A 27,200-nucleotide genomic window follows, 5' to 3' on the forward strand; every position below is an offset into this window, starting at 1 on the left:
ACTTGAAAACTCTACCCTAACTCCTCTTTATACTGATTATATAATATCATGTCATTAAATAACTTCCAGAAACCTAATTTTAATGGCTATAAGACATTTTATTGAATGTTAAATTAGTACTACACCCAAAATATTACTTTTGATTATTTTTTAAAGAAAAATTTATGTTTAAGAACTTATAACAAGAATTTTTGAAATCTACCCCTTTGGTGTATTCTCAGATTTAAAGATAAACTTTGTCAATGAAATGAGAAGCAGGAGGTGTTTTATATCGCAAGGACTATTAACTTCCCTTGCTAAAATGTGTCACTGTTTTTCACCTGTTATTCTATAGGAGAGAAAATGAAGAAGACTTGTGTCAGTAAGAAGTTTCTTTAATAGTGAAAGAGTTTATTTGATTACTGTATACAGACATGGCCTAAATCAACAATCAAATAAAATATGGCATGCATATATATCTGAAAATAAAAATAAATTCATTAGTCAGATTTTCTTTAAAAATTCAGAATTCTATGATTTTCCTAAAATGTCTAATAAATCAAAATTTACTAAAGCTTTGGTTTTGGTTTCATTCCTTTTAAAATATATACTTAAATAAATATTAAAAGTAAGTATTTTGCTATTTCTACCTACACCATTCACTAAATACTTAAGTGCTTACTATTATGTTAGCTAGTTTAGGAAAGATATAAAAATTAATGTCTGCATTCCTGAGGAAATTATTTTAGAAACAAGTCACATACACAAAAGCCCTAACAATAAGAAAGGACAGTATAAAGCAACTAGTAAAGTGTTTTGTGTAATTCACATTAAAGAAAAATATATGCACGCACACACACACTGAAGTTAAGGAAGATCGCGAGATTCATTTAATAGGCATATTCCATATAAACTACTCATCACAAATTTTCTGTTTTAGGAGTCCACATGAAAAATCAGTATGCAGAGACTAGAAGCAAAATACATCAAACAAAAACTTCCTAGAGATGTCTGAGTTGTCAAATTTTACTACTTTTCCAAATCTTTGTAAGGTTTGAGAAAGAAATGGTGTATTTTTGGATAAAAACAAACATACTTTTACTGATGCATTTTTTACTATTCTATCATTCTTTCTCACCAAAACCACAATTTCCTACAAATCCCATGAAGTTTTAAATTAATAGTGTTTGGCTGATATTTACCAAGAAATGATTTACCCATCACCATAAAAATGGAATTAAAAATATATCTGGCTAAAGAAATCCAAAAGAGAACGTTGGATTTTGTTGGGTTTATAGACAATGATATGTATTTAAGTGACCATGCATTCTTAACCTCTCTCTTGGGTGCAATTCGGAAGTAATCTGCCTTTTAATAACCTACACTGGACATCACGGTTGCAATCCAAGTGAGTAGCGTCACAACAACATTATCTAGTACACACATGTTGCTTAGGGCAGCAATGTTACCATAGTTACTACCAGATCAAACATCTCAGGAAAGCAGAGCCACTAAGTCTTTCAATGTGCAGAAATTCAGCACTTTTGATAGGTAATGAGCCTTCATTTTCCTTCATCTTTGGGCTTTTCCAATTGGTCTTGTGCTGTTTCTTTATCTTTCGTTTTCACATCTAAAAAAACAAATAGTTTTCCATCATATAGAGAATATACTGAAATCTACTTTGTATTATATTGGAATAAAACAGTTGGTTTTTCCTTTAGGCACCCTAGTCATTTTCTACTTGATTAGGACATACTTTGCCATCAGTGCAGATGTAGAAACTACACAAAGGAAAGAGATATGGGTCTGTCTCTTAGTTACCTTTCTCTCCTATTCTCCAGAATTATTATGTGCCAGGTGGCCTTCAAAGGTATTATTACAATCTCCATTTATAGATTAGTTTACTGAAGCATAAACAGGTTAAGTGACTTGCCCAAAGTCGCCGAGCTAGTGACAGAGCCACAATTTGGATGCAGACTGACTGACCCTGCCCTTCTCCATCTCTCGATGCTGGATCACACTCTCTCTAGCTTCCTCACACTTTTTATCTCCTTTGCTCTTAGGACTTAATCGCACTTTCTACTTCCAGGAAAAAAAGTCAAACAATCAGATCACATAAGCTCAACTTTCTGCTACCAAACCTCTAAAATCCCTTGCAGTCTCGACTTTTTCCTTCTGCCCATGTTACAATGGAAGATGTGCTCCTCAGACTGACTACATAAGTTGTTGGAACCTAATGCAAAGTGAAAACACAGCACCCCTTATTCAAAAAATATGAAAAATTTCAAGGCAGCAACAGTAGAACAAAACCAAGGGCGAGCCTCTTATGAGCCCGAGGCCCTGTGCAGCTGCCAACCCAGCACACCCTTGTGGCTGGCCCTGGTGCTGCTCCTACTATCCAGGTCTAATTTCTTCATAATCCAGGATCTTATCCATTTCTGCCTCAACAGCACTCTCAAGATCATCTCTAATCCCTGCATTTCATCTGACTTTTGCTCTTTCTCCTGGCTCCTTCATTTCCTCAAGTCACTACCATCTTCAAACTAACAAAGGCCTTCTTTTGACTTCAATTCCTCCACTTACTGGCTTTTCTTTTATCCTTTAAAATATATTATATCTTTTGCTGTCATCATTTTAAAACAAAACTATTGTTTCTACTACTTCCGCAAAATGGGTCCCGCCAAAATCATCAATGGCAGCTTTGAAAAGAAATCTGATAGACCATTCAGTTCTCCAACTTTCAAGCACTATGTACCAAGCAGTGAAAAAAAAAAAAACCCAAACATACATTCCAGCTCTCAGGGAACTTCTTGTGAGGAATATGGACAATAACTAAAATAAGTAAAATGAGTGGCATGTGGGAAGTGAGAAGTGCTACAGAGGAAATTAAAGATCAGGAATTGTCAAGAAGTCTTGGGGCCTGAAGGTTGCAATTTTAGATAGGGTTGGCTGGGAATGCCTCACTGAGAAGGGGTCACATGAGTAAAGACCTGAGGGGGTGAGGGAGTTTGCTAGTTGGGTAGCAGGGAGAAGAGCATTCCAAGAAGAGAAAACGTCAAGGTCAAAGGCAGCAACGTGCAGGAAGAACTGCAATTGGGACTGTGCAGAGAAAGAAAGGATGGAAAATGGGGTTGAAGAGGTACCAAGAGACTAGATCTTTGAAGGAGAAAATGGCAGATTTCTGAACCAATTTTGAAAGTAGAGCTGACAGCACTTGAATGTCTCATAGGCCTCTTAGATGGAATGTGCAGGAAGCAGATATCACTCCTCTAACCCTGAAAATTGCTTTTCGTCCATGCTGGCCCTTCTCAGTATATGGCATCACCATCTACCCTGCTGCTCCAGGAATTATCCTCCATTTCTCTTCTTCATTACTTGTAGTCATCTCCACCACCTCCAATTCATCAGCAAGTCCTATGAATTCTGCCTATAAAATATATCCCAAATCCACCCACCTTCCTCCATCTTCACTGCCTACTCAGAGCCATCGTCTTTCACTGGACTACGGCAAGTGCCCCACAGGTAAAGTCAACAAAGCCCTTTACCCTTCTCTAAGGACAAATTTGACTTGGGGTTAATTTTCTATCTCTGTTACCCTGGGAACTGGATTCAGGTGGAATGTCAGCCTGATTACTAAGTGTATGGTAAAAATGACCCAAATGGTAAAGTACAACTGTACTGAGAGAAACTATATGATAACTGTAAATACCTGGTAGGAAACCATATCACTGGGATTCTGTAAATGCCATGACACTTATAACTGAGCATGTCCCTTGCAGAGAAGTTAGGAAGCAGTGTCCAAGGACTTGTTACAAAGTATTAGCCCCCATGGGACATGGGGCTTCTAACTCGTTGCCCCCATTGGTGCAGATCTTGTCCCCTTGCACCTGAGTTCTCAGGTGAGAACCTGAGTTCTCTGAGTGGTGGGGTGGAGGTGCATAGAGACTGGCCCCCAGGACTGCTTACGTGGTTCGCTGCAAGGACTTCCACAGAAGGAGGTGGTGTAATGCAGCCCTTCTGGCCTGCTGTGTTTCTAAACCTGTATACTTCTGCGCAGACTGGCACCAGATGTGGTCTTATGAGTCTGAATGTTTCATTTGGCCCCAGAACATTTCCTAATGGAGACTGCACCTCCTAACTCAACTATATCCATTATTTCTCTTCTACAATCCATTCTCCACATAACAAAGTGGATATTCAAACAGGAACATCACTCCCCTGCTGAAAACCCTCACATTTAGAATAATATCCTCTTTATTCATCCAGGTTTCTGAAGCCCTAAGAGATCTAGTCCTTGCCTCCTCTGCAGTGTCACCTCTACCGCTCTCCCTCTTACCCGCTGCCTCCGAGCCATGGTGGCCAGATTTTATGCTTCTTGACACGTCCACCTTGTTCCACTCTAAGAGCTTTTTACAAGCTGCTCCTTCTGCAAAGAATGCTCTTCCCTCTGATTTTCCTGTGCCTGGACCATTCAGTTGTTATTCAAAACCTACTGTTGCCATTCAGATTTCAGTTAGGACATCTGGAATTTTTCAGTCTAAAGTAGCCACCCAGTAACTCTCTAACGCAGCATCCTATTTTAATTCTCTGATGGAACATATCACTGTTGACTTACGTATTTATTTGTTTACACTCTAACTCTCCCATTGGAATATAAGATGCATAACAGTAAGAGTTTATGTCTGTCTTATTCACTACTATATGGCCGGCTTTTAGAATGGTGCCTAGCACTTGGCACTAAGTTGAATGGTGGATCAAATGAATAGTTAGTGATGGTGGGAGGTGAGAAAGGCCCTTTGTGACATTTACAGTTTCCTAAGTTTCTACCCTCTGTCACCTCTTGCTGATATGTTATAGGGCATCATTGTCCTCCCTACCATGGTTATCAATTTGTAAGGGATAGACTAAGATGGATTATAAACTAGGAAGGTTTCAGGCAGGTTAATTTCACACAGGATGCAGGATGTCTGAGATCCTAGATTTCTTCCCACTTAAGAATATCAAAAAACAAAAACGAAAGAGGATTGATCTGAGGGAAACTTGCAGATCTGTCCCAGAATTTCTATTTTTAAATGACTAAAACATTGAAATCATAATGTCTGAGACAGGCCCTAGATTTTTGCTACTATTAGCAATTGAAAACTATTCATTTTAAATCCTTAATGTCTGTGCTTAGCTAATAAAAAAAGAAGATAGACCTTAAAGCTATTTATGTATAGCTTTGTTAGTGACACATTGTCTATGCCATCTACCTACATAAACTTACTTCCTTTTGTGTATTCTTTAACGTCCGGTGTTACTATGTTGATTCACTTTTTAACATTTTGAGTTTCTTAGTTAATACCTTCAACTTTATTTCAAAATGATTTAAAGAAAAATATAAAAATAGAAACACTATTCTTTCAGATAATGGTCTCTTCAGTGAACACAATAAAATGAAGACACTACTAGCTTTCTTACAGTGTATTTGTTCTCTTTTGTTTAACTAAATAATGTCAATAAGCATTAAGGTTTTGTGTGTGTGTTTAGGGGCAATCAACTTTAATTAAGCCTGTTACATGAACAAGTAACGTATCTTCTCTACCTCGATAGTTGAGGATGGCTCTTCCACAACAATACCATGCCCTGATAATCAGATTACATTTTTTAACTTAAAAGGCCAAAAACATTACACATATTTTTATTCCTCTTCTTTCATTTCCTCCATCTTTTCTTTTATCTTATGATAGTTTACATGTACGTGTATACTTTTTTACTATTACTTTAGTACCCTTTATGATACATACAATGATTTTTAGAAAAAGGTGAGCTAACCGTGGGACTCCAAGGTCTGGCCACAGTCCCTGGCCTGAGAAGGATATAAGTATTTCATAAAGATCATACCAGGAACATTTGTAATTTTACCAGGTAGAAAGTCACCTCCTGAAGCAAAGAACTAAGAGCCCTCTTCTAGGGCTCACATGAATAGGGTGGAGGTGCAGAAGCTTCCAGCTCTCTCTTGCCTCAATACCACCAGTAATAAATTTCTACACACACACTGGAGTCCACTTTGAAGTCTAAAATGGGGTACAAAGCACAGGTATGTTGGTAATGGCTTGGTACTAAAACTCTCTTTAAGCTATTTGAATGTTTTTAAGTGAAGGGACTCTTAACACTTTACTGTAAGTGTTATTATATTTATTTTCACAAGACTAAACGCTGGAAGCTTTATGAACTGTATGTAAGCAACAGGGTAAAAGACCCAAGATTTTCCTTCATTGGTTTGATAGCTCTCATTTTTTCTGAATTCAACTTTTTCCACTGATTAAATAATAATCAACTTTTAAAGTTCCCATCTCTAGTTGATAATAAACCTATTCTTAGCTATGAGAAATAGAAGAGCCTGTAGAATACTACAATGAAGCAGAAGCTTCCAAAGTGATTTGCCAATGGATGGCAAAAGAAAAATGACTTTATTTCTGAGAGCTTCTCAAGAAATTTTGTAAGCTGTTTGAAGGAATGGATTGTATTTGTTCACCTTTGTATTCCCAATCATTAGCCCTGTGCATAACTATACACAGCCAACGAATAAATAAGTGTTCAGTTTCCACATTTAATCTAGGAGATAATAAGAGGAAAAGTCCACTTTTAGAAAGGCTGAAAAAAAATTTACTTAGCTTTAAACAAAAGCTGAGAAGCTTTAGTAAACAAACTTAACTAGTTAAAAGGGAGACTGTTCCAGAGGGAAGGATGAAGAAGAGAGAAATGCTGCTAAGAAGATTTTGATTAAGAGGATTTTGAGTGTTACCTTCCTTCACGGAGAGGACCTCTCGTTTGAGGGGCAACTCCAAGGTTCCGCCCGTGGCAGCTGAACCCTGGATGTCTGGTAGAGCATTCCGGCGGCCTGCCCTTGCTGATGATGCAAAATTGTTGACCACAGGCTCCACATCCGTCATTTTTGATGAATCTGTCCTCATAGCAACATCTACAAATAGAATGTGCACATGAAGAAGAGGATGAGCCTAGTCCAAGGTCCATGTTCACACTGGTGGGGGTTAAAAGGCATGGCTACATCAACAACATTGAAGCTTTGAATATCTAATCATTGATCGTACCCTGCATCTATGTCTATGCTAAGGTCCTGGAGCTTCTATTTGCACTTTTGTACACTCACTGAATAAAGCAGGAAGGCCTCAGTGTGAGCCAGATTGCTATAAGTAACCTCAGAGACAAAGGAGCCACTTGGATGCTTTAGGGTGCAGTAATCTCTTGCCTTTTATTCTGCTTTTCTATGGGTGGATCAGCCAAAGGAGGGTTTAGAAGGAAATGTAAACTGACTTGCTTGGCCACTCCTGTGGAGACTCTGCCTGCCAGTATTTGCTTGTAGTGCTTGCTTAGGCTGAAACCAAATCACAATAATTTGTAAGGACCAAACAAAACACACTTTTTTCTTACTCTTTAGAAATAAGAAATTCAACTTTTTTTTTTTTTTAAATGAGCTCACTGTCATCGGAAAGATTTTTCTTTTTAATTAATTTATTTATTTTTGGCTGTGTTGGGGCTTCGTTTCTGTGTGAGGGCTTTCTCTAGTTGCGGCAAGCGGGGACCACTCTTCATTGCGGTGCGCGGGCCTCTCACTGTGGCGGCCTCTCTTGTTGCGGAGCACAGGCTCCAGACGCGCAGGCTCAGCAGCTGTGGTGCACGGGCTTAGTTGCTCCGCAGCATGTGGGATCTTCCCAGACCAGGGCTCGAACCCGTGTCCCCTGCATTGGCAGGCAGATTCTCAACCACTGTGCCACCAGGGAAGCCCCAGAAATTCAACTTTATCTCAAAGGCTTTTTACCCCAGGGGCAGCTGTGTATCTCTATCTGCTCTGGTCTCAGACCTAATTTTCAATAGACTCATGTCCGTGTTTGGGAGAGTAGAACCTGTGTTACCTTTTCTTGCCTTCAAGTGGACATGGTAATAACTAGTGCTTTTCTAAGCATCCTTTATCTTCCTAGCAATTGTCTCCCTCTATGAAAGAATTCTCAAGAGACCATTCACTATACAGCGAGGGAGGTAGCAGACATTGCTTATTCTAAAACTAGCCCTCTCTTTTATTTTTATTTTTTTTGCGGTACACGGGCCTCTCACTGTCGTGGCCTCTCCCATTGCGGAGCACAGGCTCCGGACGCACAGGCTCAGTGGCAATGGCTCACGGGCCCAGCCACTCCGCGGCATGTGGGATCTTCCCGGACCGGGGCACGAACCTGCGTCCCCTGCATCAGCAGGAGGACTGTCAACCACTGCGCCACCAGGGAAGCCCTAGCCCTCTCTTTTATATGAAGTTTTCTAATGAATCTTTCCTAAGAAGTCAACACTGAAGAGTACCTTAAAAGCAGCAGAAAACTTTCTTTTTTTTTTTTTTTTTTTTGAGAACCCATTAAATGCTAGGCTCTCAGCTGGGGCCTTGAGAGTACAGAGGAATGATTTATTCTCCCTTTTTAGGGGACTTGTACTCTCCAAGGGGAGAAAAAAGGTTTACATACAAGGATAGATAACATCATACACAGAATGTGCTGAGTATCAACCAAGAGATGGAGATACTCATTGGTGATACTTGAGGGCCGAAATATATGAACCTTGGCCTACACGAAGCAAACCAAACTTTTCACCTCAGAAGGGAGCCCTTTCCAATCAGTTAACTGCAATTCAGGAAATGCTAAAAATGAAGTGAAACAGTCACAAAATATTGTGCATTTGATATTAGAAACACAATTTCTTTGGTCCATAGCAACCAAGAAATGCACATCGAGCTTAGTGTGGGCCTCAGGAGTCCAGGAGTAGAGTCTAGGCTACTTCCCCAGATGGTCTCATCTTTGCAGGAATCATGGACGATTTGAGAACAATGCTAGATTTTCAGACATAATTTTGGACTTCTAACTGTTGAGTATTGGCCAGTTGTCTGGTATTGACAACATAAAGTAAAGAGCACTGGACTGTTAGTCAAAAAGAACACTCCATTACAGGCTTGCAAGGTGATATTGGTTAATTTCTCTGAGTCACAGTTCCTCCCCTATATAATGGATATAAACATTAGCTGACTGAGTCACAGAATTCTAGTGAAGAACAAATGAGATAAAGAACATGGAAACTCTTTGTAACTATAAAACCGTATGTTTGATTACCAGCATCACTGTTCATTTCTCACTAAGTTTTATTTACGCCACCACCTCCTATGTAACCCCCTTAGTCCTAACAAGAAACATCTTCCTATTGAAAGACCTCTTGAGTTTTTTAAAAGGGAAACCAGAATTTATTCAATACTACATGAACACTTCCATATCTATTATCTCAGATAAACCTCCCAATAATCCTTGTGAGGTAGTGAGAAATAACCCTCACTATATGGTTGTGGTAACTGGGGCTAAGAAAGGTTAACTGACTTATTTTAAGCTGAACAACTGCTAACCTAACACACAAGGATGCAAATCCAGTTTCAGTTCACTCTGAAAGCAAGATGACATGGATTACCACAAAACTATCTTTCTAAATCCTGGTGATACATATAGACAGCCAAACAACAGCTACTTCAGATTCTGCCTTTCATTACTTTTTAAATAGAAAAAATTATATAGTTAACCCTTGAATGACACCAGTTTAAACTGCACAAGCACACTTATATGTGGATTTTTTTCAATTAACATGTACTACAGTGCTACACAGTCCACAGTTAGTTGAATCCAGAGATGGGGAACTGCAGATATGGAGGTTGGATTGTAAAGTTATACACAGGTTTTTGGCTGTATGGAAGTCGGTGCCCCAACCTCCATGTTGTTTAAGGGTCAACTGTATATATATGTGTGTGTGAAAAAGAAAGAGATTCCCTGTCTTTTCATAGGTATTCCTCTCTGGCTTGAATGTTTGGTTATCTGTGAGCCCCCTGCACTACTCCCCATGACACACAAATTTCAATTAGAGATTGCTTCTCTATAGCTCGTGAGGAGTACTTGACACCAGTTTGGAAACAGACCCCATGTGCAGGCCCCCATTCTGTCCCCAGCCAACTAACATCACATCAAAAGCCATGGCTATGATGAAGTATTTATTTCTGTGAAGCATCTTCCTATGTAATTGCAAAGAAGATAACTATACTAAGCTTGGAGGAGAAGCTCCACGAATACCTTGATTATTACTGTCCTGATAGTCCAAAATCGTAAAAGTGAAGACAACAGTAGATATAAGAATATTAAGATACACTCTTTAAAATACTTGAATGTGGGCTTCCCTGGTGGCGCAGTGGTTGAGAGTCCACCTGCCGATGCAGGAGACAACGGGTTCGTGCCCCGGTCCGGGAAGATCCCACATGCCACGGAACGGCTAGGCCCGTGGGCCATGGCTGCTGAGCCTGCGCGTCCGGGGCCTGTGCTCCGCAACGGGAGAGGCCACAACAGTGAGAGGCCTGTGTATCGCAAAAAAAAAAAAAAAAAAAAAAAAACTTGAATGCTATATATTTTATGTTTAGCAAAATGGGATTTGTCAAAGGAGTACTGAGTTAGAATTTGCATATTGACAGAAAACTTCCAAAAGGTGGCCTGTAGAGTGGGCCATCAACATGGAAGAAGACATTCTGGGCTCCAAGTTTTTTCTTTGCTATTGGCTCCTATCTTGAAAGTTTTTGCTTTTGCCTTTATACTATTATTTCTGGCATAGGCTTTCTAAATGAGTCCTTTTTTGTTGCTTGGTGTTAGAAAACAAGACCATCACAAGCCATCTAAAAGTTTGTCAACATTATACTCATTAATTACCATTTTAAAATCAAAACAAAACTGGATAGGCAGGGAGGTCAAGCAACAGGTTACTTTACTCCAGAGCTTTCCTTGGTCCTTTTCCAAACTCTTATTAGGCACCATCTTCCTTTCAGAGCCTGTCACTGATGCTGAGTGACCAGGATGTCAGGCTCCACCACAAGATGGATAGTTTGCCCAGCCCAGACCCACAGGGCTGTAGGGACAGGGAGCTTTCTGTAGTGAAGTCATCTGATCTTCCTGACAGAATGTGCCGGTGACTTAGAGATCACTGGGAAGACAGTCTGAATGCATAGGGTGATTCTTAACTGGGCTCTTTTAATCCCTTGGTAAGAAAATTTATTGCAGCACTAGAAATAATCTGGAAGTCCATCAGAAAAGGAATGATTGAATAAACCATATATATTATGGAATTTTATATGGCTCTTAAAAAGAATGTGTTAGATCCAGTCAGATCTACTTACTGAGATATGTTCTTGACACACTGTGAAATAAAGCAAGTTTAAAAAGAAATATTTACAGCATGAGGGGAAAGGAGAAAAAGTAATGAATGTAATGTAATCTCAACTTTGTAAAAAGAATAAAAATTCTAGCTTGGAATTTAAGAGAGAACAAGGAGAATACTAACCACTGTTGGTATCTCCTTACATATTTTACCTTGTAATAATGTGTTAAAATAATATATAAAGGACTTGAAACACATTCACCTGGCAAAATTATGAATACACAGGTATTCAAACACTGAATGTCTCTAAAGTAACATTTTGATAATTTTACCCAAAATAGTATATCTTCAAGTGAAAGTCTCTCACTACCCCAACTAGCCATTCTACTTGTCATTATTATTATCCTATGCAACACTGATTGCATATGCAGTCAATATATATACACACATATTATATATATATATATATATATATACATATATATATATATATATACATACATACATACATACATACATATAGAGAGAATTGCTCTCTTCAATGCTTTGTGACATTTAAAACAATATATAACCCATAGAAAGATGAGGAAACACTATGAAGAGAAACAAAAGAGAGATTAACTTCCACGTTCTTTCAATTTTCTGGGCTTAAAGCTAATTGTGTCTATGTTTGTTAACCAAGGCGGCTGACTCACTAGCAACTCTTCCTCTTTTTCTTCTACAGAATTAGCAGTGGGATTTGTATGAGTTCTGCTTTGTCACCTGTGGCTGCTTACAGGAGCTGAAACCATGGGGACATTGGGAGATTTCACAGAAGTCCTTGCATGGCCCATAGCAAGATAATGTGATTTACAAATGCCTGGGACACACTTTCTTCTCTACTGAAAATACACAATTTTCAGGATGCCTTAACAAAATACCATTACACAGCCACATATACACACATGCCAGGATCTTTGCAGTCTCCAAAATATGAAAATGCAACACCAGCATAGCTGAAGAAGACAAAGACATTCAAGCTAAATGGAGCACTGGAGAAATATATATATTTATATATAAAGAAAGCACTAGTCAGCTTCCAGTGGGCTAAAAATTGCCTGCTAGGAGTATGTTAGTATGTTATAAGCATAATTATAAACAAATAGAAATTTTTGCAACCTCTTTCCCTTTCAACTGACACGGTCCATCTTCTTAGCTCACACTCATTCTTTTCTCAAAGTTCATTATTGAAGCCCAGACCACAAGGAGGCGGATACCTTTTTTTCTAATCTCTGCATCCATGTCAGTCACGTCATCCTCCTCAGTGAAACCACTACTCATTCTGCACGTAGGACTTGGAATAAACTCTTTACCCTCTAAATCAGTTCTCTGAAGTATGAGTCAGGCTATCTGAGAAAACACTTAAAGTAAACAAACAAAAGAATAACATGTATTTTGGAAAGTCAGTGGTTTTCCGGCCAAAAGACAGAAAGAGAGGGAGGGAGACACACACCGGTCTCAGCTGATAACCAAATATATCATCTGTCTCTCCCCAGCTTTCAAAATCTTAATACCTTATGCTAGATTTCTCTGGTTTGATTTTCTGTTTCGGAATATGCAAACCTCTTCCAAACAAGGTAAAAGAACTATAACAGTTGCTTCTTAATGTGGACCAATGAACACAGATAATTATTTATTCATCCAGTCAACATTTATCAAGCTCCTACTAAATTATTACGTGCCAGGCCCTGTGCTAGGCTCACAATCTACAGAGACGAACCCATAGTCTGGTGAAATCAAACACATTCTGGTCTTTTCAATTACCTTTCTTGATCTTAAATCTTATTCTTTGGAAGTAAAGTAAAAGTATCCACCTCTAAAATGTGAATCCTTTAATGTAGCTCCTATTCAACTCAGTATCAAGACAATTTTAGGCTAAACAGAGCTTACATGGAATGTATACATGTATAAAACTTGTTTTTTTTTAACTTAGAGACCTTTCTCTTCTTAAAAATTCTTCCAAATTTCTGTGCCTCAAGTACAAGCCAAAGGGAATCCTAACTTTTGCCTGTTGACACACGTTTTTTTTCCGTGCTTAGGTTCTTGCTTGCTAATATTACAGATTCTTCCAACACATATTGATATGTACATGGAAGCTATTTTTATCACAGAGAATTTCTGACAGCTTAAACCTAAAAATTCAAAATGCAAAGTCAAACTCGTTTTCCCATAATCTTCCAAGTAAAGCAGTAAACAAATCTGAGTACCTTTCCCGCACAGTGACACTTGCTATACTAAGACAGGGCCACTTAGAATAATAATATAGGCTGATGTGGCTATAGATGAAAAAGATTAACTGCAGCAAACCATGCAACCTCCTTGAGCGTGGGAGTCACAGTCACTATGAGATTTGCCACAATCAGTAAGGACTCCCCCGCCCCGCCTGAAGACCTGGGACGGTGGCATGGCAGGCAGCTCCTCCACACGCACAGAGGAGGAGTGGTTAACTCCACAAGAGAGAAGGGGGCCAGACTTCATGGGAAAACAGCCTCTGAGTAGGGTCCCAGAGAATGAGTAAGCAAGTGCCAGTGAGAGGCTGCTCTCAGGCCATCCACTTCTTATCTTGGCCCTTTCCAGCCACTCTTGGACACAAAGTGTTCCTATATTTTGAAAGGGGCACAAAGACTCTCCAAGCTCACAGAAGCCCAAGTTTTGCACTGGTAGGAAAATCATACAATTTTGAGGTTCATGTGGTCTGTTCTGCACCCTTCCTGTCTCACCGTGAACACAGGACCCTGAGAAGTTGGTTCCCCTTTTAATGAGACAGTGGTTTTTAAATGTCAAGTGACTTTTGATGACATCAGAAGGAAGGGGAGAAGGGGAAGTTAACTCTGACCAATGTGGTCACAGTAGAGATGGCTTTGTACCCCTCTGCCTGGTACATGGACTGGGACACAATTGTCCAATAAATTCAATAAAAGTTTAATTAATAGCTGATACCTATAAATTATGAGCAGGCAAACATAGCCTGTGAAGGTGTTTTTAATTATTAATATTCTTAATAAAAGCTGAAAGTTCAATTATTAAATATTAAAATGAAATCTGTTACATTAACATTAAAATAGCTTTGGAGGCAGGCTGTGGACTTTGGCAAATACAATGCCTTGCAGGTGTAAGTAACACTGACAGTCATATGCAGAACAGTAGTTAAAGCACAAACTCTTATAGAACCACCCTCATCCAGGGCATCTGGATAGTTATACTCTCCAGACACCAGTCCTCTCTGGAAAAGATCCATATACATTAAACTGTCAACAGCCTTGCATGCAGGACCACTCAATCCTGTCTGAAACATCCACAAGACATTTGTTCTACACCAAAAGGTCCTTGATATTTGTTCATATTTAGTCCTTTCCAAAACATCCATGGAGACATTTATTTGGTCTTGATATTTGGTCATGTCCAAAACCTTTTGGCATGGACCAAATATGCTCATGGATGATTTGTATAGAACTAAATTTCAAGGATATTTAGACATGGACCAAATGTCTCATGGAGCTTTGGACAGGACCAAATGTCTGCTGTGAATAGACTTGCCAACCTGAAGTCAGTTACATATAATTCATCAGGCTTCCCTTGTACAAATATGCAATCCTCTAATACTTTAAAAGACCAGATCCTATCATCTTAATTCTCCTTTACCATTTTCATGCTCAACAAGGGGAAAAATAAAGCCCTTTTATCCTCTGGGCTTATTTTCTTTGCCTACGATTACTATCGAGAGTGACCCACTGATGACAAAATATAGTCCCATAATTACTCTTCCAATTTAAAGGTAATTTAAAGCAATATCTTAAGCATGGACACTTTCAATTACATGCTTTTATTTCAGAAAACTTCATAGCATATATGCTTATCTGTCTTCAAAAGGAAAAATGCAGTGTGATACAAAACAATAGAACTCTTTTTATTAACATACAAAAATTTATACATGTAAATGTGTACCACATCCTTCAAAGGAATTTTAGGAAGCTACATATTTATTCCACCTCTCAAAATATTTTTGTGACTTCATAAGTGCAGCTCATTTTATATTCATATATAATATACTGATAAAATATTATTTTTAAAATGCAACATTATATTTTACAGTTTTAATTATAGTTCTTAATTACCAACTGTGTGTCCCATTTGTTCGCCCATCTCTTTCATTGCACTTCAGTTTCTTTTCAAAGCCTCCTTAAGTAATTTAGATTTGCATATATTCAGAAGAAAACTGAATTTTAAGTTTTCTGAAGATTTCAAAGTAGTTTTGAGCAGCGACAGCATTACTGAACTACATTAGTACACCCTTGGGATGAGTGTCTTTAAATTAGTCCTTATGTTTGTTAAGCAGTCCATATGGAGCAATGAAAAGTTTGTCCACCTAAAAGTGTACATCCCTGATGTTGAATCCTGCATTGCCTTCTAATAGACTTTCAACTTCCAGCAAGGCTTCTCAGTTCATTGTTTCCACATTTATCAGAAGTAGGATCAATATTACCTATTCTACTACCTTAGAACCGAACTAATGAATATAAATGTGCTTGGTTAACAACTACACAAATGAAATTTGTTTAGAAATCAGTCATATTAATTTGTAGGCACTATAATAGATTATCATTATGAACATCAATTACCCTGTTAAACTATGGTGTTGATGTGGCTCTGGAGACAGCCTCTGATGATGTGAGTTACAAAGACAAAAAGAGATTAACACTGAGACCTTGCCAGAAACTTGGTGTTTAAAAACAGAAAGAACATTAAAAAAAAATTATTTACAACCTCCCTTCCACCTCCCCATTGACCAACCCAGCCCCACAGACACACACACACACCCCTCAGAGTTGGCTACTTTTGTGCAACAGCTGTACCAGATAAGCCACCTGTCACAGAAAGCCACATCTACCTTACACTGTTCATTAGAGAGTTTCTCCCAGAAGGTGAACTCCGCATATACTTTCAGCACAAACCCTGTCTAAGTGTTTCCTTAATAGGTAATATGGGATTGAAATTCTCAATTTCTTCGTGATGCCTGAAAAAGAATTCTTCATCTGAGTAACAACATAATGACATAATATGGTGAGGATAGAAGGGTCGCAAAAGATCATGTGAGAGAGCTCTGCTTTCGCAGTGAGGCTTGTCCTGACCACCCCATTAAATGGTGTTCCTACCCATAGCTCCTGAGCTTCCTTGCCTCTCTCTCCTTTCCCTGAGCTCTTAGTAGCTTCCAACACATATTATAATTATAACTTACTAGGATTGTACTTGTTGTTTACTGTCTCCCTCCACTGGGATGTAAACTCTACAAAGGCTTTCTGTAGATTTTTCACTGATCTATGCACTAAAGCTATGCCTGGCACTTAGTAGGTACTGTGTAAAGTTAGTTTATTGAATGGAACAATTATCTTTTCATTTTTCTTTTTCAAAATGAATTCTTTTCTTTTTGCATATGAAAATAATACATGTTCATTATTGGGGTAAAATGACGATTCTGAAAAGCATAAAAGAGAGAAAACAAATTGCCTTATATCCCATTATCCAGTGACAGCACTGTTATAATTTTGGTGCATATCCTTCCAGAAGGTTTTCAGTGTTCACATACACAAGCATATCACATACATATCTTATAAGTATGTATTTTGAAGTTAGATTATATTTATTTTATATCATGTTGCTATTATATCTTAAAACTACAATCTTTTCCAGGCCAAGATAATTCTAAATTTTTAGTAAAAGTTTTGAAAAAAGAAAAATTTCTAGAAAGCTAAAATTTCAGGATGTATACCGACTATAAAATATGCATAGCCAAAAGCCAAATGCAATAGCAAAAGTAAGGGACATGGCTAAGGACTGAAATCATTCACAAACCTTTCCTTAATTAAACTGAATAAAGTTAATATATAAGTAAAAGGCTTTTGTAAGTGTACACAACTTTAAAAGTTCCAGTAGTGTCTTTTTCTTCTATTTCCTCAATTTAAAGAAAAATTCTTTGGGATGTCTCTTAGTGCCTTTTTGAACGAATTTAATTTTCATCTTTTCTTTTTCTTCCAACTGAGAAAAGGGGGAAAATAATTGAGCCTTTTCAAGCTATGATTTGTTCTCTAAGTTCTCTTCAGTAATTTATTTTTCTTCACAGGAGAAGAAATCACTGTAGAGTTTTATTAAGCCCAATATTCAATCAAAATCACAGTGGCAAAAATTTTAACGTTATTTTGAGGATTTTCTGGGTCATACGGGCAAAACAAATTCCCAAATAGCAAATACTTCAGAAAGAAAAATCATACCACTGAAATATTTTTGTTCATCAAATTATGTATATTGGTATTAACCTACAATTAAGTTAATAGAAGTAAAATTATTCATATGGATGCATTTAACTTTTATAGAAAACTTTTTAAAAATAAAAAGATTCTGTTATTATATTTATTTATTATATAAGCTCAAAAGAAAAAGTCCTCATGAAAAATTGTATCTAAAATATATTCAACTGACATACAAATAAAAATGTTCAAAAACCTATACATAGATGTTTATATATACACATAATATTAATTTTAAAAATATATGCACAGAAAAACATGGCAAGGGAAATACACCAAAATTTTAGCAGTAGTCCTTTCTAGGTAGTATTACTATAAATGTTTTCTATCTTTTTCTTTGAACTTGATTGTGTTTTCCAAATTTTCTATAATGAAGATTTTTATAATATTAAAAATGGCACAGGGCTTCCCTGGTGGCGCAGTGGTTGAGAGCCCGCCTGCCGATGCAGGGGACACGGGTTCGTGCCCCGGTCCGGGAAGATCCCACATGCCGTGGAGCGGCTGGGCCCGTGAGCCATGGCCGTTTGAGCCTGCGCGTCCGGAGCCTGTGCTCCGCAACGGGAGAGGCCACAACAGCGCGAGGCCCACATACCGAAAAAAAAAAAAAAAAAAAAAATGGCACAAACATGTGTTGAGTACTGTTTTAAAGCCTTTTAATGAGAATAAGCTTATGAGATTCTGTGCTGTAGGGAAGTCATTATTGTCTTTATTTTAAAGGTGAGGAAATTGAGGATCATAGAAGTAAAATGATTTGGCTACAAGCAACCCAGCTAGCAAGTGACAGAGCACAACCAGAACCCATTTTATTGGGTTAGCCAAAAAGTTCATTTGGGTTTTTCCGTAACAGAACTTACAGTCAATCCAATATCTGACACCTCATTCCTTGCTCCTTCTATTACACCTCACCAAATATTTGTTGAAGAAAGACTCAGTCTTCATTCAACCAACTGTTACGAAGCATCTAATATATCCTTAACTCGGTGCAGAATTCTGGGTAAATAGTGCCAAATAAGACTAAAGACTGTGATAGACACAGTGGGGATACACAAAACAAGCATAATACAAGGTCCTCACTCTGGAAAAGCCTGTGACCTAATATACAAATAAAATACACACCATTAAAAGAAATGTAAAAATAGAAGTCAATATATGATATATTTAAATAAGTGGTATAAATGAAAATACTATAAAATGTAGAAATGTTATTGAAGTTGGGGGCTATTAAGAAGAGACTTCACAGAAGCTGTGGAACACTTAATATTTGAGAGGGTAGAAAGAAAATAAAAAAGCTTTACCAAGCCAAAGAAATCTTTAGCTAAATCATGAAGATGGGAGCGTAGAAGGCAAATTACAAATAAAGGAAAAGGAAACATGGGCTATTATAGAGTATTATGCCATATAGAGCTGGAAAAATAAGTTGGACCATGGTCATAACTAGAACCCAAGTTGCAATGAAATGAATTCTATTATAAAGGATACTGTATTTATTCCTGTGAGCCCTGGGGAACCATGAAACTTTCTAAGTCACATAATAAGGATGTGTACTAGATGCGTTGTTTAAAAACTGAAACTGAAGTGAAGGAGATTAGAAGGCTATTAAAAAGGGACATCTGTAAGCAAACCCACCATAATAGGAGGGATAAGCTCTTTACAAAAAGTATCTGTAAATGCACAGACCAAAAATAGCTTCTTTTTTAAAAAAGAAGAAAAAAGATAGGGCACCATCAGTTCTGAAGATTCATTACAAAGTTTCAGAATTTATACTTTCAGACATGAAAATTCATTACAGTATGTGAGTTATTAAGATAGTGTGGTATTCTTCAAGGATAGACAAATAGAAAAATAGAATAAAATAGAGATTCCAGAAATAGACACATATACATATGGTTCCTTGATTTGTGACAAAGGGAGCAACTACTAATGTGGTCTCTTGTAACTATGGTAAGGGTTTAACTATTGTTGGTGGACTTAGAAGATTCACAGACAGGAAACTAGATATTGATGGGAAGATTGTCAATCATGGAAAAAATGGTTCTTAATATATGACTACATATGAATACAATAAAATTCTAGGATTAGTAAATAAATGGCTTCAAGTTATAGTGTATTCCTGTGAATCTTGTATTTAAATATTTTCATACAAGTTGACAGAACAAGGTATAACCTCCACTTGATTTCAACAATTGTTAACAGTTTGCTATATTTAATCTCTCTCTAAACATACACACACACAATCCTCGTTCAACCAATTGAAAGCAAGCTGCTAACACGACACTTTCATGTCTAATATTTTAGCACGTCTTAAGAATTACATTCTTCTATATATCCATAATAACATAGTTCCACAATGTTCTTTTTTGCACATTGCAATTGTCACATAATTCCCCCTTTTTCCTGTATATAATCCAGCCTTTAGGAATTTTTGCAGGGGATGATCATTGGTTTTTGCAAGTCTGAAAAAAACTATTTTATCTTCATTCTTGCAAGGTATACCACTCTAGGTTGAAGTTACATTCTACAAGCACTTCATGATACTATCCTCCTTTATCCCTTTTTTGTCGTCAGGACATTTGCTGATTGTGATGGATAATTTTACGTGTCAACTTGACTAGGCAACAGGGTACTGAGAGATATTTGCTTAAACATTATCCTGGGTGTGTCTATGAGGGTGTTTCTGGATAAGATTTGAATCAATAGACCGAGTAAAGCAGATTGCCTGCTCCAATATAATCTAATCCACTGAAGGCCTTAATGGAACAAAAGGCTGAGTCAGAGAGAATACGCCTTCTGCCTGAATGTTTTCTAAGACATCCATACATGTTACCCTATCTTCAGACTCAGACTTGACTGGAACTTACATTATCAGCTCTCCTGCTTCTCAGGCCTTCAGACTTGGACCAGAACTATACCATCAGTTCCTGGGTCTCCAGCTTGCTGACTACAGGGCTTGGGATTTCTCAGTCTCCATAAAAGCATGAGCCAACTTCTTATAATAAATAAATATACATCTAGACATATATATTAAGAGTTCATCTGCATCTAATCTGCTGTATAAGCTATGCACCAAGTTGTAATTTCTTATTATATTTTTCATTTTTAGACAATCTGGCTCTTTTTCAAGTCTGCTTCATTGTATTATAGTATCTTATTCCTTGGTTACACATAATTTAAATATACTCATTTATTCTTTTCAAATATACTAAATCTATGTTTTTAAATGCTATATAAGTAATTCCAATATCTGAATTCTTTATACTAGTCTGATCCTGTTATTTATTGTTTATGTAGAATCTCTCTCACGGTGGCTTATTTCCCTACATGTTCTATGATTTTGGGTTGTAAGCTCATGTTTTTTAAAACTTTTTCCTTGAAATTATGTGAGACCTGACTTAAAGTATTTTCCTCTACACAGGCTCTGAATTTGCCTCCACTGGGTGTCTGGAGAACTACCAAATTCGTTAGCTTTAAATTCTCAGCATGGAATTTTTCAGACTAGACAGGCTACAGAGCTGCAAACCTGTGTGAGGTTCCACTTTTGGTAATAAATGATCAGGACAGCCCTTTCCTCTTTACCACCCAAGGCAATGCCAAGACCGGCAAGTATTCTTACTGTCTTCCTTTGAAGGTTAGGGGTTTTGCCATATTACCTACTGAACAGACTAAAACTTATGCTGATTTCCCAACTTGAGTGGGTCCTAAAAGTTTCTTTCCTTGTCCGCAGATCACAGCTCTTTAAAACAAAAGTTGTGAGTCACTAGGGAACCCAGGGAAGCCTCTGAGTACAGTACTCACCTGCCTCTAGATACGTGGTTTCTCATTGTTCTGGGTTTATGAAGTATTCTCTTATTTGCCAATACAAACGTTCATTTAAAAAGAGTTTTGAAAATATTTTATCCTACCTTTTAGGGTGCTGTGTACTAGTATAATAGAATTGTTAACTGACTATACCCAGCACAATGGTGCTGTCAGGTTTAGCCTGTGTTTGGCAGTTGGTCTCTGAGGCTCCCACCTGTAAAGGCAGTGAAAACGCAGCACGATAACTAGTCAGTGCTTCTCTTGTTTACCAAGGTCAAGCTAGGTCACTGAGTCTAGCCTGGTGACTGTCACTGGCTGCTTGGAGAAGCTACACAGACATCGTTTGTAACTGTGCACCTCTGGAACAGGCCCAGAGACAAACTTCTGTGAGGTCTGTAACAAGAAGGAGGCTGCCACCCCACACAGAATTAAGCATGGCATCCTGGTTGATGTTTTTGCTCACGAAAGGGTAGTGACCTTGCTGGTTTCCTGTGCTGCTGCTTCCCTTGCCGCTGTTGCTTGTGCTCTCCTGACCCCCAGGGTTATCGAGGTGCACATCCATGGTGGTCTATGGCCCAGGGGCTGATAAAAAAAAAAAGGGAACAGGGAGGAAGGAGCATTTGGTACTCAACTGCTCTCCCAATGTAAATCCCATAGCCAATGCACCTAGGCTTTGCTTAGCACTCCTGCTTTCCAGAAGACCAAAGGGCTAAGCTTGCAATCATGGGCCTTATGGTCTCCATCCAAGTCATAGGCAAAATGACTCTACTAGATGTGGACTCTTATCCAAGGGATACTGTCATTCCCTGGAGGAAGAGATGCTCACTGATGAGGGAGGCCATTAAGCTCCTGAACCTTCCCCATAACCACCCAGAAGGCCTGAACCACAGGTGATAGTGCAGACACAGCTGAAAACTTCAACTTTACATGGCTAGAAACCCAAAATATTCCCAGGAAATTTGTACAGAGGAAAAAAAAGAAAAACAAGACAGGAAGCCCACATGATAGGAAAGGGACTGTAGCAGAGAGAGGATGGTTTTGATCCATCAAGTCTGGGTTGTAGGCCAGCACTTCTTCCCGCACCACTCTGCTGCTTATGTCTGTTGCAACAAAGATTCTAATTCTTGGGATTATAGGGAAATACTCATGGTGCCCTTGTGGTGCCAGATTCAAACCCAATCTAGGCCCGGGGTCTTTATTTTTATTTTATTTATTTTTTTATTTTTTTATTTTTTTTAGCAGACTGTTGTTTTTTGTTTTTGTTTTTGTTTTTTTGTTTTTTTTTAATTTATTTAATTAATTTATTTATGGCTGTGTTGGGTCTTCGTTTCTGTGCGAGGGCTTTCTCCAGTTGTGGCAAGCAGGGGCCACTCTTCATTGCGGTGCGCGGGCCTCTCACTATTTTGTAGGCCCGGGGTCTTTAGATCATATAAATCAACCATTGCTAACTCTGTCAATACTAATTTGAGGGTCTCTGGAGGAAGCAACTTATAAATATAATCAGGGTAGAGAGGATCCCCCCCACCCCCAAGTATATCCAGTGACCAAAAACAATAATAAGATAAACAAAATAAGGAAAGAAAGAAACCTGGATACAGGGAGGAGGACACTAAGAAAAAAAACAACCTAAAACAAAGGCCCACAATTTGACCCAATTGAAAATACAAAATTTACTGAACGAATTTATATAGCAAATGATGGAAGTTCACTGATTGCCTTCTGTGCCTCTCCATATAGGCTCTGAATTGACTCTAATATCTGCTGAAGTTCAACAAGTGGCAAACGTTTATGGCTTTAACCAATACTCAGGCTAAAATTACAATTATACCTGGAAATTCCATTAATTTAAACATCGTATCCCCCATAATGGGGTATTTACCTATGGGAGTTACTGAATATAAAAGAGGACAAATAGGTATGCTTCACCTTAACCATCAGAACTTTGTCTTGCTTAAATTCCCCATGGTTAGAGCACTCGTCACTCTAAAATATCCCTTGGGCATGGGCATGGATACTCTGACCCAATGAAAAATAAATGAAAATTAAATTAAGTCTTTGACACTTACAAATTGGTTTGACAAAATGAGAACCCATGACCTCCCCCACCCCTTCCCCCAGTTAAAATAGTTAATATGACTCAAGGTAATTTAAAACAGGGTCTTCCAGTATTAAAACTTGTTTTATAAGAGGAACTGAGTGAAGGGTTGTTATTCCCACTGTTTCTGCATTTAACAGTCCTATTTGGCCTGTTAAACCTGGAACAAAAGAATGGTGCCCCATAGTGGATTGCTGCAACTGTAAAGCCATGGTCCCATCCCATTAAGGCCTCTGTATCCAACAACTTAATTATTAAAATTGCTGACTCCATCCAATCAGCAACCGGTCTATATTTTGCTGCTATAAATTTGGCTAATATGTTCTGTACAATGCCTAGTTCAACAGCCTCTCAGCCACAGTTTGCCTTTACCACTGAAGGGACACAATCCACCTTTACAAGGATACCCATGGGATACTTCAGCATCCTTACCATTGCACACAGTCTCCAAAGGCAAGATCTTAACTGTATCCACCTTTCTCCAGATATGACATTACATCAATGACATCCTCCTCCAAGGAGATTTGTTTGACATACTCATCAAAGACATACAAATACTCACAAAGGAGCTCCCCAAAAGGGGATGGACCATTGTCCCACACATAGTGCAAGGCCCTGCCACTTCCATTAAATTTCTGAAAGTTACTTGGTAAATTGAAGGTACTCTGACATTGTCATGAAACAGGTATTGACCCTCTCACAACCACAAGGTCAGTACAAATTCAACAACTTTTAGCCCCTTTTAGGTGCTGGAGGCAGCATATTCCTCATTTACAAATTTTACTTAATGTCTTTGATGCTGTTTCTTCTAAATTAGCCTACCTCAGAGGGGACTCCTTCCAAAACAAGCTCTAAAAATCTGTCCAAATTGAAATCAACAAGCACTCTAGTTTGTGCCCTCAGAGCCCTCTTTACTGTAGCTTCAGCAACCTCCTCTCTTGCCTCCTGGAGTCTCTGGACCCCCTATGAAGGTTGTAAGTTGCCCATGGACTTCTGACACAAGAAACTGCCTTTCTCAGCCTTGCACTATACACCATTAGGATAGCCACATACTGGCCTCTTCTGGAAATAGAGGCTATCACAAACCTTGAGCCTGCAACCCTCTGTACCCAGCTACCCACTATGCCTTGAGTTATCCAAGCAGCACTTCAACAGCTTGAGGCATGGCTCCTGAGCCTTCCTTGCTACAAGATGGAGTCACACCTGGGCCTTCTGGCACATTTCATCTGTTGGAGGGGGTGGCCTCCCCTGTTCTCAGTCCCTTCACTAATACCACTATGCTAGAAGAGGTCACCTCTATCCCAGAGTCCTTTGATACCTGGGGAGCCTTTCGAGGATGAACTGAATGGACAGCAATGGAAGTCTGTACACTTTACTAATGCTGTTGCCACCATGATAACTGATGGAGCACAGAGGAGAGCTGCTCCTTCTCATCATTTAACCAAAATGTCCCTGATAAAAGATAGGACCCAAGAGTCAGTACAACTGGCACACTTCAGGCAATCGACATTTGATGCCATCTATACATTTTTACAAATTCTTAGGCCATGACCTAAGAGTTGCCCCCTTTGGGGTAAAGAACTCAGGGAATCTCTTGTTCCACAGTTACTCAGAATAAATCAAGGTAACAGATTACTCTACATATACTAAGGCCACAATACAAGTCCTCTGCAGGATGCTCTGTATCCTCTTTGGAGTTCTAGATACTACCAAGAGTGACCAAGACACTCATTTCACTTCCAGAATACACAGTGCTGGGCTCTTGAAGAAGACATTCAGTCAAACTTCCACCTCCCCTGGGGCCCCAGGCAGTCAGCTCCAGGCAGCTGGTGAAATTGAGAGGCTTAATGGGTTTCTTAAAGAATTCCTATTTGTCACAAAGTGGAGAATTCTTGCTCACCTCCTGGAGATACCTACTCCTTACACCCATGCCACATGGACCTCTCAGTTGCCTTTATTGATTGCAGATGGGGACACCTCTAAAGTTCCTGGTCAGGTGCCTACTTCGTTCCCTAAAAGTCTCAGTCATCACCAAGGTTTAAATTGATGTCAAGGGATCAAGGGGTCACTTGTGGCACAAAACCAAAAATTAAGGATTAGTATAACGTGGTGCCTTGACATTTGATAAAATAGGTCTCGAATGGCCTAACCCAAGTTCCCTTCCCCACTCAGTTCCCATGGATAACGTCCCCTAGCCAAACACCCTCCTTATTAAAGGCATCAGGCACAATTCCTGCTCATCTCCGAGTAGCAGAATTATTCAAACAAGCCAATCATATCCTCCCACAGGAACCAAGAAGCACCCCACCCTTACTACTGCAAAGCCTGCCTCTCACAGCCCTGGTTGTTCACTTTGTTCCCAAGTGTATCCCCTGTGTGGTCCTGCATGGTGTCCTCTTCCCCCAGGCTGTGAGTATATATGATGAATAAACTGCTGTCCATTTCACCTGATCTCGCCTGTCCAGTGCCAGGTGTTATGTATTTAGCCACCCCCATAACCCCAGGGTGGGAATCCCTCTTTCACCAATGGGGTAAACAGGAGTCAATTTAAATACCCTACCACCAATACGACTTTCCTTTCCCTCTTGAAAGGGAACCGTAAGTATAAGGAGGGCAAGGCATCAGGTTCACGTATATTTTGTGTCCATGCTGACCCTCACTGAGTTGCAGCTTGTCCTGTTTCATCACTGTACACTGGGATCTACTGCTGCTATCTCAGGTACAACCATAACCTCAACTAGAGGTAAGTACAGCTGTATCCTCTTTGTTCCAACCTCAGGATATTTAGGGTCCATGGCCTATTTAAAGCACTCTGTGTCCTTCTTGAGGTCATTTCAGTCTCTCCTGCACCCCTCTGAGGGCGTGGGAACTCCATGAAGCAGCACTCAGGCCCATCTGCTGAAGCTCACCATTGCTTCTCTTTCTAAGGATATACAGGATATATACAGGATATGGAGCTTCTTTAAAATGCTCAATTTCCCTGGGAATTAAGACCTAATCCTTTCTACGCTTGGATTTCCTAACCCCATTCAAATTTCTACTGCTTAATCCTCCTCTGGCTCAACTCAGTGAGTCCTGGGCACCATCCCAAAGACTCAGACATTGCCTAGGGTCTCCTCACATCTTGAATTCTTCTCCTACCAGCTAGTTAGTGATCCATTTCCCTCCCAGAAATATCAAAAGGAACTCTTAATGTCATTATATACTCTCTCTCACTCTAAGGTCTGTTCTCAGTTCTCTAGTCTCAGATGGCTCAAAAAAAGCTTTTGCTCTCAAAAAGTCAAGTTATTTTCTAGAGATAACTTTGACTTGCAAAACTGTGCTCTTTGTTTTCATTTTAAAAAGCTAATCAAAAAGTTAAGCGAACTTGGGCTTCCCTGGTGGCGCAGTGGTTGAGAGTCCGCCTGCCGATGCAGGGGACGTGGGTTCCTGCCTGAGGTCCGGGAAGATCCCAGATGCCGCAGAGCGGCTGGGCCCGTGAGCCATGGCCGCTGAGCCTGCACATCCGCAGCCTGTGCTCCGCAACGGGAGAGGCCACAACAGTGAGAGGCCCGCGTACCGCAAAAAATAAATAAATAAAAATAAATAAATAAATAAATAAATAAAAATTTTTAAAAAAAGGTCATGAAGAACCTATGGGCAGGACAGGAATAAAGACGCAGACGTAGAAAATGGACTTGAGGACACGGGGAGGGGGAACGGTAAGCTGGGATGCAGTGAGAGAGTGGCATGGACTTATATATGCTACCATATGTAAAACAGATAGCTAGTGGGAA

At 39.0% G+C, this 27,200-nt stretch overlaps 1 protein-coding gene across 2 annotated transcripts in view; it reads right to left on the bottom strand.

The window, feature by feature from the left end:
• Nucleotides 1–1,336: 1,336 nt before the first annotated feature.
• Nucleotides 1,337–27,200, bottom strand: part of PKIB (cAMP-dependent protein kinase inhibitor beta) — a 101,826-nt gene continuing 75,962 nt past the window's right edge. For both annotated transcript variants that reach the window (XM_082633590.1, XM_082633589.1), the window contains 2 exons: nucleotides 6,767–6,943; nucleotides 1,337–1,609 (listed from right to left, as the gene is read on the bottom strand). In XM_082633590.1, coding sequence (XP_082489716.1) covers nucleotides 1,542–1,609; nucleotides 6,767–6,935 — 237 coding nt within the window. In that variant the 5' untranslated portion in view covers nucleotides 6,936–6,943 and the 3' untranslated portion in view covers nucleotides 1,337–1,541. The remainder of the gene's footprint in view (nucleotides 1,610–6,766; nucleotides 6,944–27,200) is intronic.

This window comes from Mesoplodon mirus, assembly GCF_964341445.2.
Source record: "Mesoplodon mirus genome assembly, chromosome: 10".
Lineage (NCBI taxonomy): Eukaryota > Metazoa > Chordata > Mammalia > Artiodactyla > Ziphiidae > Mesoplodon > Mesoplodon mirus.